This window comes from Chamaea fasciata, unplaced genomic scaffold, assembly GCF_029207755.1.
Source record: "Chamaea fasciata isolate MVZ Bird 193981 ecotype frontalis unplaced genomic scaffold, bChaFas1.0.hap1 SCAF_23, whole genome shotgun sequence".
Taxonomy (NCBI): Eukaryota; Metazoa; Chordata; class Aves; order Passeriformes; family Sylviidae; genus Chamaea; species Chamaea fasciata.
In genome coordinates, this window is record NW_027094108.1 from 1,202,234 (window position 1) to 1,216,642 (window position 14,409).

The 14,409-nt window shown below is 60.5% G+C and overlaps 1 protein-coding gene across 1 annotated transcript in view; it reads left to right on the top strand.

The window, feature by feature from the left end:
- The window catches only part of SAMD11 (sterile alpha motif domain containing 11), an 85,765-nt gene that overhangs the window by 56,869 nt on the left and 14,487 nt on the right, over positions 1-14,409 (top strand). Inside the window, exons 8-9 of the mRNA XM_066202947.1 lie at positions 5,950-6,120; positions 9,768-9,918. Of these exons, the coding sequence (XP_066059044.1) occupies positions 5,950-6,120; positions 9,768-9,918 (322 nt within the window). The remainder of the gene's footprint in view (positions 1-5,949; positions 6,121-9,767; positions 9,919-14,409) is intronic.

The window sequence follows — 14,409 nt, forward strand, 5'->3', positions numbered from 1 at the left end:
TTTCTGGGCTGAGGGCAGGGTGAGGAGCCCTGGGCTTTGCAGGAAGCACTCAGGATCCAAATCCTGCTCCTTGGCTCCAAAGTTCCACCTTTTCCCAGCTGGAAGCAGAGGGAAAAACTGGGGAATCCCTCAGCTTTTTAACTGAGGGGTTCCCAGGAAGCCCCTGGATAAAGCAAACTTTTGTTTTCTACTTCCCCTTTGAGGCGAGACAGAATGGAAATTGGGAGCTGGGGCTTTTGCTGATGTCCCACTGTTTTTTATTGAATCCTTGGGGAGCCCCTGCTCCCTCCAGAGCTGTGCAGGAGTTTTAGGCCAGGCTGTGCTGATGCTGGAATTAGATTGGAACAGCGAGGGGCTGAGGTTTCTGTGCTTTGGGGCTGTTTGTGGTGTGAAAAGGGGGTGACAGGAGGGGCGCAAGGTTTGTGTGAGCTGAGAGCTCCCATCCCGCTGCGATTCCAGCAGCATCCCTGTGGGGAAAACACAGTCCCAGTGGTCCCTGCCTGGAAACAGAAGGATGCACCTTGTGTGGCAAACCATTCCCAGATGGGAAGGGCCCTAATGGATGCTCACCTGGGCTTGGGGCTTTGGCTGCCACCCAGAGAGCACTTTGGGACTTGGGAGCGGGAAGGGAGGCAAGGACTGGCTGGAATTCAGGATCCCGTCAGCCCCACGTGTCCTGCTGGGGCTGCAGCATCTCCTGGGACCCCTTCTCCTGCAGCCTGGTGGTGCCGTGCCTCGTGTGGGTGCTGCTCCTGCTCCTCCTGCATTGCCAGGGTGGTGATGGGCTCCAGAAAGGATCTGCCCCTCTCCAAACCATCCCAGGCAGGATCTGTTCCTCTCCAAACCATCCCAGGCAGGATCTGTTCCTCTCCAAACCATCCCAGGCAGGATCTGCCCCTCTCCAAACCATCCCAGGCAGGATCTGTTCCTCTCCAAACCATCCCAGGCAGGATCTGCCCCTCTCCAAACCATCCCAGGCAGGATCTGCTCCTCTCCAAACCATCCCAGGCAGGATCTGCCCCTCTCCAAACCATCCCAGGCAGGATCTGCTCCTCTCCAAACCATCCCAGGCAGGATCTGCCCCTCTCCAAACCATCCCAGGCAGGATCTGTTCCTCTCCAAACCATCCCAGGCAGGATCTGCCCCTCTCCAAACCATCCCAGGCAGGATCTGCCCCTCTCCAAACCATCCCAGGCGGGATCTGCCCCTCTCCAAACCATCCCAGGCAGGATCTGCTCCTCTCCAAACCATCCCAGGCGGGATCTGCTCCACTCCAAACCATCCCAGGCAGGATCTGCCCCTCTCCAAACCATCCCAGGCGGGATCTGCTCCACTCCAAACCATCCCAGGCAGGATCTGCTCCACTCCAAACCATCCCAGGCAGGATCTGCCAGTCTCCATCGCACGCTGCCCCTGGCAGGATCTGCCTCTTTCCATCTCAGACATCCCTGGCAGGATCAGATCTGCCCCTCTCCATCCTACACTGGCCCTGGGAGCAGCTCTGGCTTGGGCACAGCTTGTCTGGCTCTGGAGGAGCCTCTGGAAGAGGAAGAAGAGGAGCCTTTGGAAGGGGAGGAAGAGGAGCCTTTGGAACGGGAGCCTCTGGAAGAAGAGCCTTTGGAAGGGGAGGAAGAGGAGCCTTTGGAAGGGGAGGAAGAGGAGCCTTTGGAAGGGGAGCCTCTGGAAGAAGAGCCTTTGGAAGGGGAGGAAGAGGAGCCTTTGGAACGGGAGCCTCTGGAAGAAGAGCCTTTGGAAGGAGAGGAAGAGGAACCTTTGGAATAGAAGCCTCTGGAGGAAGAGCCTTTGGAAGGGGAGGAAGAGGAGCCTCTGGAAGAGGAGCCCCTGGAAGAGGAGCAGTGACCCCGTGGCTCAGCTTCCGTGGCCGCTGCTGCCGGGCCAAGGAAATCGCTGCCGCTCCCCGGCTGAGCGAGAAAACACCTGTAGGGCTGGAAACGCTGGCAGAGGGGGGAGCAGCCTCCTCCCTCCCTGCCCTCCCCTCGGCAGAGCTCTCTCTCGCTCGGCAGATCAGAAGGAGCAGCCGTGTCTGGGAGGAAACGGGGCCGCTGTCAACCGGAGCAGAACGTTCCTGTGCAGACGGGGGAGCCGGGGCTGTGCCGGCCGGGCACGGGCACGCCGTTCCCCGCTGAAAGCCCCGGGGGTTGTGCGGCTGGAGGGCTCCTTCCCGAAGGGAAAATGGGGAAGAGCGTCCCGGTTCCTCGTGGAGCAGCTGGAAAATCCGTCGGGTAGGGAGGCTGGAGAGCGAGGCTGGATGGGGAGCTGGAAAACACACGTAGGGAACAGTCCTGGGCTCACCCCCTGGGCTGGGGAGGAGCTCACAGGCTGCTGCTGCCATCCTCCTCTCGGTGGGTTTAAACCAAACCAAAACCTGGCTGCACGTCTGGGTCACAGAGGAGCCCAGAAACTGCCGCTGAGCAATTCAGACCCAGCCCTGTCCCTTTGTCCCTCTCCTTTGGAGGGGACAGCAACGTGCTGGTGCCTTTGGCAATTGGGCCAAGGGAAGAAACGAGGTTTTGGGTCTTGCTGACAGCATCACTGCCCCAAAGCCAGGCTGCTGGATGGGGGAGTGGGCACAGGAAAGGAAACCTCAAAAGCTGCTGGGCAAACCCTGGCTGGGCTGTGAGGGGAGTGGGCACAGGAAAGGAAACCCCAAAAGCTGCTGGGCAGACCCTGGCTGGGCTGTGAGGGGAGTGGGCACAGGAAAGGAAACCCCAAAAGCTGCTGGGCAGACCCTGGCTGGGCTGTGAGGGGAGTGGGCACAGGAAAGGAAACCCCAAAAGCTGCTGGGCAAACCCTGGCTGGGCTGTGAGGGGAATGGGCACAGGAAAGGAAACCCCAAAAGCTGCTGGGCAAACCCTGGCCTGGGCTCTGGGCCGAGATGGGTCTGCTGCGGGTCCTTAAGCTCAGACTGGGGTTGAATAAAGGGAACCCTGGCCTGCCATGGGTTGGTTTGCAGGACAGGAGGGACGGGCTGGGTGCTCCTGTCGCGCCTCTGGGGTTACCTGGGGAGGATGAGGCTGAGAAGACGGCGTGGAGAGGCCGTGAAACGTCCTCGGCTCTGTGCAGAACCCGAGTGAACCTCGGCTCAGCGCAGAACCCCAGCGCCCACGGGCCGCCGTGGCTGTGCCGGCAGGACCCCGGCAGGGGCTGGGAGAGGGCTGGGAGGATCTGGGGCTGCCCAGGGGGATGTGCTGGGGTGCAGAGGGCCCAGCAGATGCCGGCCTTGGCTCTGCCTCCCCGGGGCTGGGCCAGAGTCCATTTCACACCTGGCGGCTGCAGGAGATTTGGCAGATCAGCCTCCCGCATTACCCCTGGTAATGACAAAAGCAGACAGCAAAGCTCCGGCAAAGCTGGAATTACTGCTGCCTGAGTCATGTGAAATCTTCCAAGTTCTCAGCGTGGAAATCCAGCCTTTCCCTGGATTCCTCCTTCCTCGCTGAGCCTCCCCTCGCCACCCCCGTTCTCCCTCCCCTCCTTGCACCTGAAATCTGCTCTGCGGCTGAGCCGATAGAGTTTATGGTAATTAAGTGTTATTAAATCCCCTCCCCCCTCCTCCCTTTTTTTTTTTTTTTTTTTTCTCTAATGACACAGCTGTGGGGGGAGAAAAAAAAAATCGGTGTTTTTCTAGATCAGGTCTGTGGCTTTGCTCCTTAGACCTTTGGGTAAGAGCATCAGGAGGGAACTGAAACCCTGAGCTGCTGCATCCCTGCAGGAGGAGGAAGAGGAGGAGGGAATCCTCCCCGGAAGGGAATTCTGCCCTCTGCTCCCTCCCCTGCTGCTTCCATGGGTGTCCTGCGGCTTTGGGGTGGGATTGAGGGTCAGCACGGCTGTTCCAGAGCAGCCCCTGCCTTGGGGCCTGGGTTTTGGGGCTGGGGGTAGTGCGGGAACGCCGCTGCTCATCCCAGAGCAGGCTCTGAAGCAGCGGGGAGCAGATGTGTGTCACTGGGGCAGCGGCTGAGGCTGCAGGGACAGCAGGAGTGCTGTGCTGGAGCTGAGCTGGAATCATTTCCCTTTTGGCCTTGGGAGCCAGGGCTGCAGCCCTTCGGTGTTGAAATGTTGTGCAGCTTAGACTCTATTATTATTATTATTATTATTATTATTATTATTATTGTTGTTGTTGTTGTTGTTATAATTATTTATTATTATCATGATTGCTATAATTATTGCCATCATTACTATCATTATCGTTACTCGTTATTCATTGTTATTTATTTGTATAGTCTGTTTTGTTATTGTTTTATTATTATTGGGACGACGAGATGATGATGATGATGAGATGATGATGATGATGATGATGATGATGACGATGATGATGTTTCCCTCCTGTATTTTGGGGAGGAGGTGGCCTGATGACAGCCTGTGAAAGTTGCATCCCCCAAAGGCCGAGCCCCGTGCTGGGCTGCGCTGTGGGTTTGCTGTCAAAGGCAGCCCCAGCCCCAGAGCTGCCTCATTTCACAGCCCCAAAGCCCTGGGGCTGTTCCTGCCTGCCCCACACTCACCTGTCCAGAGACCCACAGCCCCTCCCAGTGCCTGTGCGTGTGACAAGTGTGACAAGTGCCACCCCCGTGGCTTTGGGGCCAGCCCTGGGGCAGCATCACCTGCCCTGCTCCCCGAGGGGCTGCACGAGCAGCAGGGACGTGGGGCACACACAGGAGGAGCTGGGGGAGCAGCAGGGGTGTGGATGTGGGGCACAGGGTGGTCCTGTCCCCCCCAGGGGTTACGGAGCAGCAGGGGTGTGGATGTGGGGCACAGGGTGGTCCTGTCCCCCCCAGGGGTTAAGAGCAGCAGGGGTGTGGATGTGGGGCACAGGGTGGTCCTGTCCCCCCCAGGGGTTAAGGAGCAGCAGGGGTGTGGATGTGGGGCACAGGGTGGTCCTGTCCCCCCCAGGGGTTACGGAGCAGCAGGGGTGTGGATGTGGGGCACAGGGTGGTCCTGTCCCCCCCAGGGGTTACGGAGCAGCAGGGGTGTGGATGTGGGGCACAGGGTGGTCCTGTCCCCCCCAGGGGTTAAGAGCAGCAGGGGTGTGGATGTGGGGCACAGGGCGGTCCTGTCCCCCCCAGCACCGCAGTGGGTCTGTGGCTGCGATCCTGCCGCCCCCTTCCCCTGTGCCTGCCCAGATTGTGCCTGGGAGTTCCTCCCCGAGTAATGAAAAGGCTTCGCCTGTGGGAAAGATCCCAGATAAAACCGTGTCGGAGCAGCCGAGGCGGGAGCGGCAGTTCCCGAGAGCTGGGCGTACAGTAAACACAAGCGGCCTGCGGTTTCCTCTCACTGCCAGGCCGGCTGCGATCCCTCCTGGCCCCGGATCCCGGGAGCTGCCGGGAACACGGGCACGGAGGGGGCATTGGCCTGGCCCCGGGGTGCTGGCCAGGGGCACAGAGGGGAGACGGCCTGCCCTGAGCTGTCCTCTGGGGGCTGGGCAGGTGGGTGTCACTGCTGTCCCCTGGGGTGTGTCCCCATTCCTTGGGGTGTGTCCCCATTCCTTGGGGTGTGTCCCCATTCCTGGGGGTGTGTCCCCATTCCTTGGGGTGTGTCCCCATTCCTGGGGGTGTGTCCCCATTCCTTGGGGTGTGGCAGCACTGTCCCCTGGGGTGTGTCCCCATTCCTCAGGGGTGTCACCATCCCTTGTGGTGCCAGCACTGTCCCCTGGGGTGTGCCAGCACTGTCCCTAGGAGTGTGCCAGCAGTGTCCCATGGTGTCAGCGCCGTCCCTTGGGTGCTGGAGCATCCCTAAACCAAAACAATCTCTCAGTTCCTGGTGTCCTGTGAACCCTCGGAGAGCTGGGGGACAGGGATGCCAGTCTGCTCGGGTCTGAGCCGAACAAAGAACGCCCAACCTGAATTCCCTCGGCGCAGCCTAAGGCCGCGTCCTCTCCTGGTGTCAGCTGCCACCTAGAGAAGGAGCCCGGCCCCGAGTGCCCCTTTGTGCCCACAGAGACCTCGCAGACGCTGGAGGAGGCGGCCGTGGCCCTGCAGATGACCCCCGAGGAGCACTACAGGCGCATGATGTCGGCCCTCAACGAGCACGGCTCCTTCGAGGAGCAGCAGCAGCAGCAGCAGCGCCTCTACCAGCTGGCCAACAGCATGGCAGTGCCCAGCCACGGAGGTAGGGCTGCCCAGGGGGGCACGGGGGCTGCTGCCACGGGGGGGGCAGCTGAGGGGTGTCCCCTGAGCTCTGGAGTCAGTTGGGATGGGGCTGGGGGATGTTCCTGTGACCTGGAGTCATCTGGGAGATGTTCCCGAGCTCTGGAGTCATTTGGGATGAGTCTGGAGGATGTCCCCAAGCCCTGGGCTCATCTGGGAGATGTCCCCAAGCCCTGGAGTCATTTGGGATGGAGCTGGGGGATGTTCCTGAGTCCTGGACTCATTTGGGAGATGTCCCCAAGCCCTGGGCTCATTTGGGAGATGTTCCCGAGCCCTATTCCACAGGTAGAGCATCCCTGCACAGGTAGAGCATCCCAGCACAGGTACATGCCCCTCACCTGCCCTCAGGTGAGCAGAACCTGCTGGCCCTGGCCCAGTCTGGCCCCGAGCGAAGCCGTGCCCGAGTCCTGCCCTGCAGGGGAGGGAGAGAACTGGGCCGGGGCATCCCTGAAGGGCAGAGGCCGGGCAGGACCTGTCGCGGTGCTGCTCCCTGCCCGAGGTGCGCGGGGCGGAGGAGCACGGGCAGCCTCGGCATCAGCCGGGGCTGCAGCACAATCTCCGGTCTCGAGTGTGAATCCCCAGGGCTCCTTGTTAGGTTAATGAAGAGGCTGTCTTCTTTTCCACTCTGTTTGATTTGATTGGCTTCTCTGGGGGCAGGAAGGCGATTGCTGTGGAGGAAGGATTTGCTTATCAGCAGCGAAGGCCCGCCACAAACCTGCCCTGGTGCCCGTGGGGAGTGTGGCACCAGCTCATGGCACCAGCCTGGGGTGTGCCAGGCACTGCAGAGCCCCTGCAAACTCACCTGGTGGCCTGAGGGCCACAGCCGAGTGTGCCACAGGGCTGCGATGGCACCGGGAGCTGTGGGAACACGCCCAGAGCGGGGGACAGGGTGTGACAAAAGGGTGACACTGGAACGTGCTGGACCTTCAGCCCTGACCGGAGCCCAGCAGAGCCTGGGCACGGCACAGGGCGTGGGGTGTGAGCTGCCCTGGGTGCCTGCCGGACACAGGGACGTGTCCATCCCCCCAGTGTGTGCTGGGGACAGCTGTGTCACCCCCAAGTAACCGGGAGAGCTCGTTACCCTGAGAGCCCCACGCGTTTTTATGGTGACGATTCCATTGTCTCATCAGCATTTTTTGGGGGGGGGTCACGCTGGGGTTTTGGGGTGGGCAGGGAGGGGGACAAGGAGCCTGCACAGCCAGACTCGCTCGGGGAACACTGACAAGACAAAACTTGGAGTATTTTTGGATTGTCTCCACGCCACAGGGCTCTGCTTGGGATATAAATTATTAGTGCCAGTACAAAGCGCAGTTTATCTGCGGGCTCACATGGAGGCACCAATAACATTAATAATTTAAAAAATGTTAATAATTTAGAAATCTTTTTTTTTTAATTGCTTTTCAGCCCCCCCCCTCCTCCCCCCCCCCTTTCCTTCCTCCACCCCCGTTCTCCCAGTGGCATTCATCCCACATTCTGAATTCAGTCTGTCTCCGTGCCTGGAACCTCCATCCGCCAGCGTCCCACTGTCAATCAATCTGATTTCCCAACTGTCAGAGTGCAGGATTGTAAATAACAGATCCTCGGGGGGGTCTGGGCAGCGGGGAGGGGGCGCAGGGAGGCGAGGAGGGGGAAGGGGAGAGGAGAGGAGGGGGGGTGTGTGCGGGGGTTGTTGCGGTCATTCAGGATCAATGCGGCTCCTGGAGCTGGCTGCACGCCAGCCTTCTAAATTACAGCCGCCGTGGCAATCAGGAGTGACCCGGGTTTTTCAGATAATTAATTTATAAACATTGGAAGGTTGCACGGTCTCCCTGGCTCGGCGAATTCTCCGGGCTGTTGCTGTGATCTGATGGGGTTTGGCTGTTCTTTGCAGTTCAGAATTGCGGTTCCAGGGTTTGTCCCCTCGGCCGGGGGTGTGGGGACAGGAATTGGGGCACTGCTGTCCCCCTTCGTGCCAGCAGCAGTGGCAGCTGTGGGGATGTTCTCACCCCAGCGCGGGGCTGCAGCCCTGACCATCACCAAAATGCTGTGACCATCACCAAAATCACTGATGCTGTGACTGATGGAGCTCGGGCTGGGCTGGGCACATCTTGGTGCCAGCAGGGCAGGCTGGGATTTCCAGAGCGGAGGGAGAAGAGCCTGCTGGGGAAAAGGAAGACACAGGGATGGGAAGTGTGTCATTAGCAGGGCTGTGCAGTGCTCCTGCAGCAGTGTGGCTTTTCCAGCCGTGGGAAGAGCTGGATGTGCTGCTGGATGTGCTGCTGGATGTGAGGGCTCTGCAGGGTCAGTGTTAGAGGTGATGCTGCCCAGGCCGTGCTCAGGGAGATAAATCTGCCTCTGCTGCTCTCCCCAGCTGTGTTTTGGTTTCCTTTGGCAGGTTGGTGCAGGCTGAGGGTGTCAGGGAGGTTTCCTCTGCGGGGGATGTTTCCTGTGCACGCCGTGAAGGGCACCAGGGGCTCTGCGGTGGCATGTGGGATGTGTGCAGGGGATTTCACACAGACACCGGGACTGAGGGAGGGAGCAGCCCCTGGGAGAGCCTCGGTGCACCTGGCACAGGTGTCCTGGTCACTCGCCGTTCCCTGAGGCCGGGGCAGTGGCACATGGGCTGGACCTGCATCACCTGCCCCTCCTTGGGGCTCCTTGGGGTGGTTCTGGCCCTTCCTGCTCTGTCCATGCCCACCGTGTGGGCAGCCTGGCTGCCCTGACCCCCTGCACTGCAGGGGCTGCACGGGTGTCACTCACTGCACAGGTGTCACTCACTGCACAGGTGTGTCACTGCACAGGTGTGTCACTGCAGGGTGACACAGGTCACAGGTTCTGCCGGGGCAGTGCAGGCAGGATGAGGGCTGCCTTTCCCTCTGACCTGCGGTTTTCTCCAGGCAGAGCCGTGCCAGGGCCGGGAGCAGGGTCCCCTTTTCTGTGCCCCATCCTCAGCTGCTCCGGGCCCTTCCCTGTCCTCGCTGTGCCCGGCAGGTGCGGCCCTGCAGAGCCCCGATAACCCCGGCGGTGGCACAGGGGACACGGCGGGAGCGGGGCAGGTGCCAGCTCGGCACCGACCGGGAGAGGGAGTTTGGGGAATGCCTCCCCTCTCCTCCAGCTCTCCTCGCATCCATCCATCCCTCCTTCCATCCTTCCCTCCCTTTTTCTTTCTTTTTTTTTTTTTTTTTTTTCTCTTTCCCGCTCCTTCCCTCCCTCCTTCCCTCCCTCCCTCCGGCAGGAAAGGCAATTAAACAGCAAATCCACCCCCCCTGCCGTAAGTTGCACAATTTCCTCCGCTGCCAAAAAACCTCCCCGGGCGGCGGGGGCGGATCGCGGCCGGGGCCGCCGCTCCCCGCCGGGCTCCGCCGCCGCCCCGGCGCCCCCGAGCCGCGGGGGGACAGCGGGGGGACAGCGGGGGGACAGCGGGGGGACAGCAGAGCCGCTGTCGCCCGGGGGGCCGCGGGCACGGCCGCCAGCAGCCCCGGGGCAGCGCTGTCGCCGGGAGCGGCCCCGGAGCTGAGGCGCCTCTGTCTGTCCCCGTGCGTGTGTGTCCGTCTGTCCGAGGAGCGGGGCTCGGTGCCGGGGCAGCTCCAGCGGCTCCTCCTCATCCTCCCTCCCCTGGGCTGTCCCCAGATCTGCTCCGGGCGCGGCAGGAGGTGGCGGCGGCGGCGGCGGCGCGGACCCCGGGCGCGATGGAAGCGCACATCCCCTCGGCCGGCAACTCGTCCAGCCAGCGCAGGAAGCAGGGCCTGCCGCAGCACAGGGACAGCCACTTCCCCGACAGGTACGGGCCCCGGGGACGGCTCTGCCCGCGGGGTGGCACGGCGGGGGGAGCGGGGAGGGACCGGCCCAGGGCTGGGATGGGCTGGGCGGGGCACCGGCGCACTCACGGTGCCTGGGAGTGTTCGGGAAGCGTGTGGATGTGACACTGGGGACACGGTCTGGTGGTGACCGCGGTCATGGGTGGATTTGGTGATTTCAGAGGGATTTTCCAACCGTTAGGATTGTGTCATTCCGTGGGACAGGGCGGCAGTGCCCGGGGCTGGCAGGGCTGGTTTACCTGGGCGAGGTGTGACCGTGTCCTTTGGGGGTTGTGCAGGTGCTGGGGATGTTCCTGCCGCACTCTGGGGTGTCTGTATGGGAATGGGGGAAATCTGTGCCCGTGCACGTCTGCATCACATCCAGGGGAGCCACTGCCAGGCTGGAGTGATCCCAAACCTGTGCTGGACATGCTGCTCTCACCTGTTCTGGGGCACAGAGCAAGCAAAGGTGTTGAAGTTTGCATTTCGTAGCATCCCCAGAGAAAGAGAGACAAGAAATGCTGAGATGGAGCAGAAAGAAGTTTTCTTTGTTTGGGAAAAGAGCCTCCGCTTGCCTCTCCCACTGCTAGGAGTGCTGGAAAGCTGATATCCCCCCACCCCCAGGAAATCCGAGCTCATTTATCTTGCTCTGTGCCACGAGCCATTCCCTCTGCCATCAAGAACTTCAGAGGGAAATGAAATTAAAGCTGCGTGCGGTCCTGACAGGGATGGCGGGGACACGAGGGGGCTCTGGGGATGCAGAGGCTCCGGGTGTCACGGGGTGAGCAGTGAAAGGCTCCGGTGTTCACACTTGCCTTGGCTTTTGTGTCGGCGTGGGGGCAGAGCAGGCTGCGCTATCGGCCCCGGAGCGTTGGCATGTGCTCAGTCCCGAGTTTTCCCTCCCTTCAGAGCCTTGGAGATGCCGTCTGCTTTTCCTCCTCTCCCAGCAGCACCGCGGAGGGCCCGGGCAGCCCTGGAAGCCTCTCTCCCACAGCGTGTACTTTGGCTAACCCAGCCCATAAATCCCGGGCCCTGAGCAGACCTGGGAGGAATGCAGGGGATGGAGGAGCCTCCTGCAGCCGCTCTCAGGAACGTTTCCCCGGCGCTGTGTGGGCTGGAGAGGAGCCAGGCCGGCCCCGCGGCTGCCTGCAGGAGCATCCAGGGAAGGGTGGAGGCTGCTCCCGCGAGGGGCTGCTGGCGGGAGGGCTGGGGACATCCACATCAAACCCAGGGGGGTTTGTTTGCCCCCCTGGCAGGCAGGGGCCGGGCCAGGCCGGGAGGGGTGCCATGGTGTGGGAAGAGGGCAGGGAAGGTGCCGGCTGGCTCAGGGGACGGGGAGTGAAGGCCAGGAGGTGGCTCTTGGAGCAAACCGCTGCTTTTCCTGCTGGGTCAGCTCTCCAGATCGCCCCAGGAATAGCTGGATGGGCAGGAGAGGGAAACCCTGGCCTGGGAGGAACACCCAGGGACACAACCTGCCCTTGATGCGGAGAGAAACCCCTGTGGGAGCCTGGGCCAGGTGTGCGGGAGCCCCCCAGTGCCGCAGTTTCCCCTGTTGCAGGTGGCAGTGGCTGTCACGTTGAACAGAGGTTGTGTTCAATGTTTGGGGAGCTCAGCTGCAAGAGCAGCAGCATGGGGTGGTTGGTGGGGCAGGGGTTGGAATGAGGTGATCTTTGAGGTCCGTTCCAACCCAAACCAGTCTGGGATCAGCCCACAGGATCGTTATTTCAGGTCTGCAGCCCCCTGAGCACCACTGAGGCCCAGTGTGTGCCCCTCTGCTCCCCGCCAGAAGTGACCTGGCTGGAGCTGTCCTGCGCCAGCCATCCCTCCAGGTGTTTCTGGGAATGCCAGGAGAAGCTGAGGCCAGGTGTTGCATTGCAGAGCACTGAAGTCCCGTGGGTGGCAATTGCTCCCTTGCATTCCCTGTTACCTTGGGTTTGTACTCGGGGTAAATCAGAGCAGCCTCGTGCACCTTTATCCTGGAGGAACAGACATTCCCAGAGGTCCAGGTGGGCACTGGCAGGGCAGGGAGCAGGGCAGGGAGCTGCCTGACATTCCCAGGTACACCCAGGTGGATTCCTGGTGTCCCCTTTCCCAGGGGCAGGAATAACAGGCAGGATGCAGAGGGATGAGAAGTGTTCCAACTCCATTTCAGCTTCCCGTGCGTGGCTCAGGTCAGCTCTGAGCTTTGTGAGCCGCGGTGATGAGTGACTTCAGCCCTCGTGTCTGGCACAGCAAGAGGGGAAAAGCCCAGTGGTGACCCAGTTTTGTCTGTCAGGGCTGGGCTGGAGTTCCTGCAAAGGCAATGGGAGCTGTGCCCGCAGTTCTCAGGAGTGAAGGGACTGAGCCGACCCTTGGGAAGGTGGGTTTGCTCAGATACTTGTCCTTAATTAATGAATCATTCTATCTTTGCTGGTCAGAAACAGGCTGGGGGCTTTGGCTGTGTGGGGATGAGGCACACAAACACAGGGATAGGGGTTTCCTTGGGCCAGGGTCCTGGTGGTGGCACAGTGCTCCCTTCTCCATCTCTTGAAGGAGTCACTGAAACGGAGACATCTTGGCAAAAGCAGCCTCCAGCCACAGTCTGGGGAATTCATTTGGTTTTGTGGTTGTGGTTGCCTAGATCCTGGATTTGGAGATGGATCCAGCTTGGATGCTGGAGTGCCAGGGCCTGGTGGTGTGTTTGGGAAGATGAGCTGGGGGTTATAAAAAGACTTGGAAGAGGAGAGGGTACAGCTGAAAGGTGCCACTGTCACTACTCCAGCCTGGAGCTCTTCCCATCTCCACGCTGCTGCCTCTCCTGCAGAGCTGGCAGGTGGCTGTACCCTGCAGAGCTGCTTGCATCCTGCTCCTTGGCTGCTGTCTGCAGGATCTGCTGGCAGTGTTCTGCTGGGCTCCTTCAGCTCTTCCCGAGGTGCTCATCCCCGCCTCTCTCTGCGTGCAGCCTGGCGGAGATTTCCTCTGGAGGGAAAACCTTTGGTGCCCTGCACACAGAAAGGGGCTGGGGAGGAGCTGAGGCTGGGCTGGCTGTGGGCAGTGGGGTGAAGCTTCTTGGCCGGGTTTGACGTGTCAGTTGTGTGCTGGGAGGTGTTTTTTGTGCCTGCGGGGTGAGGTGTGGGGTCTGGGGGGCCCTGCCCCTTTCAGGGGAGAAGGCAGAGCCAGGGCAGGAGCTGAGGAAGGTGTTGGTGCAAGCACCCAGGAGCTCTGTGCTGCCTGAACAGGCACTGGGGGCACAGCTCATCCCCCAGGACGGGGGGCAGGCAGCAGGAATGCCGAGGAACACACGGAATGCTGCCAGCCCGAGGTGCCATCAGCACCATCCCGGGGTCCTGGGAAGCTCAGCCCTTGGCGGGAGTGAGCTGGGGGTGGGAGAGGCACCCACTGCCTCCCCTGCAGGAGCTGACAGACACCCTGTGCCAGCCAGAGGCTTCCTCTGAGCAGAGATGTGCCCAAAATACCCAGCCTGCATTTTTGGATTCCCTCCTTCCCATCTGCTGCTGCTACGGTTTGTTCTTCATTCCTCCCCCCTGCTTTGGGGAGGTTTTCCTTTTCCCTGCTGCCCACTCTGGGCTCAGCTCCTGCCCTCTCTGGGCACCAACTCTCTCCTGCTCTTACCCACCCCAGCCCTGCGTCCCCCTCTCCTCTCTGAGGCCTCTGATTTTCTGATTTTCGCCCTGGCAGGATCCCTCCCTGGTTCCCATCTGGCCGAATGTTCTGCAGAGCAAAGGCCAAAAAGAGCCTGACCTGATTTAACCAGTTTGGTTTCAGCAGCAGTTTGGATTTGGAGGGGGGGCAGCACAAACCAGCCCCTCTCGGTGGCCAGGCCAGCACGTGTTCTTTTCCTGCCTGGAAATCCCAAACACCGTTTTTAGCAAGGCCTTTGATTTTATTTTATTTATTCTCCCTTGCTGGCAGCGTCTGGGGATGGTAGAGCAGCGAGGAGCTCTGTGCCTCCTGCCTGTTACCTCGGGTTTAAAGTGTCTCTTCCTATCAAATGCAGAGCAGAAGAAAGCAGAGCTTTCATGCATTCTTTTCCATTCCCCCCCCCCCCCCCCTCCCTTCCCTCTTCTTCCATCCGTTCTAAATTTATTTCCATGCCTTGCCGGTTTCAATCTGCATTTCCTGACCCTCTCACATCTCCAGTCACAGCCTGTGCTCCGAGCCTTCCCCAGGAGCTGGGACTGAGCCAGGGGGGAGCTCTGCTCCGGCCTTGGGAGGAGATGATGGGGTTAAAGTGAAAGGCTTGGTTTTAACAGTATAATGTGTAACCCCATAATGACTTTAAATATTGATTATTTGAAGGCCATTAGTGCTTATTGTTAAAGAAAAGTCGATACTTTTTAAGCCTTGTGAAGCATTTGTCTCCTGTTAAAGGACATATCAAATTTAGCAGCGTGCAGTGCAAATCCCCTAATACCCAGCTCACAAGCCTCCAGCTGGCATTTTAGGGGGGGAAAAGAGCAAGGGGGCAGGGGGAG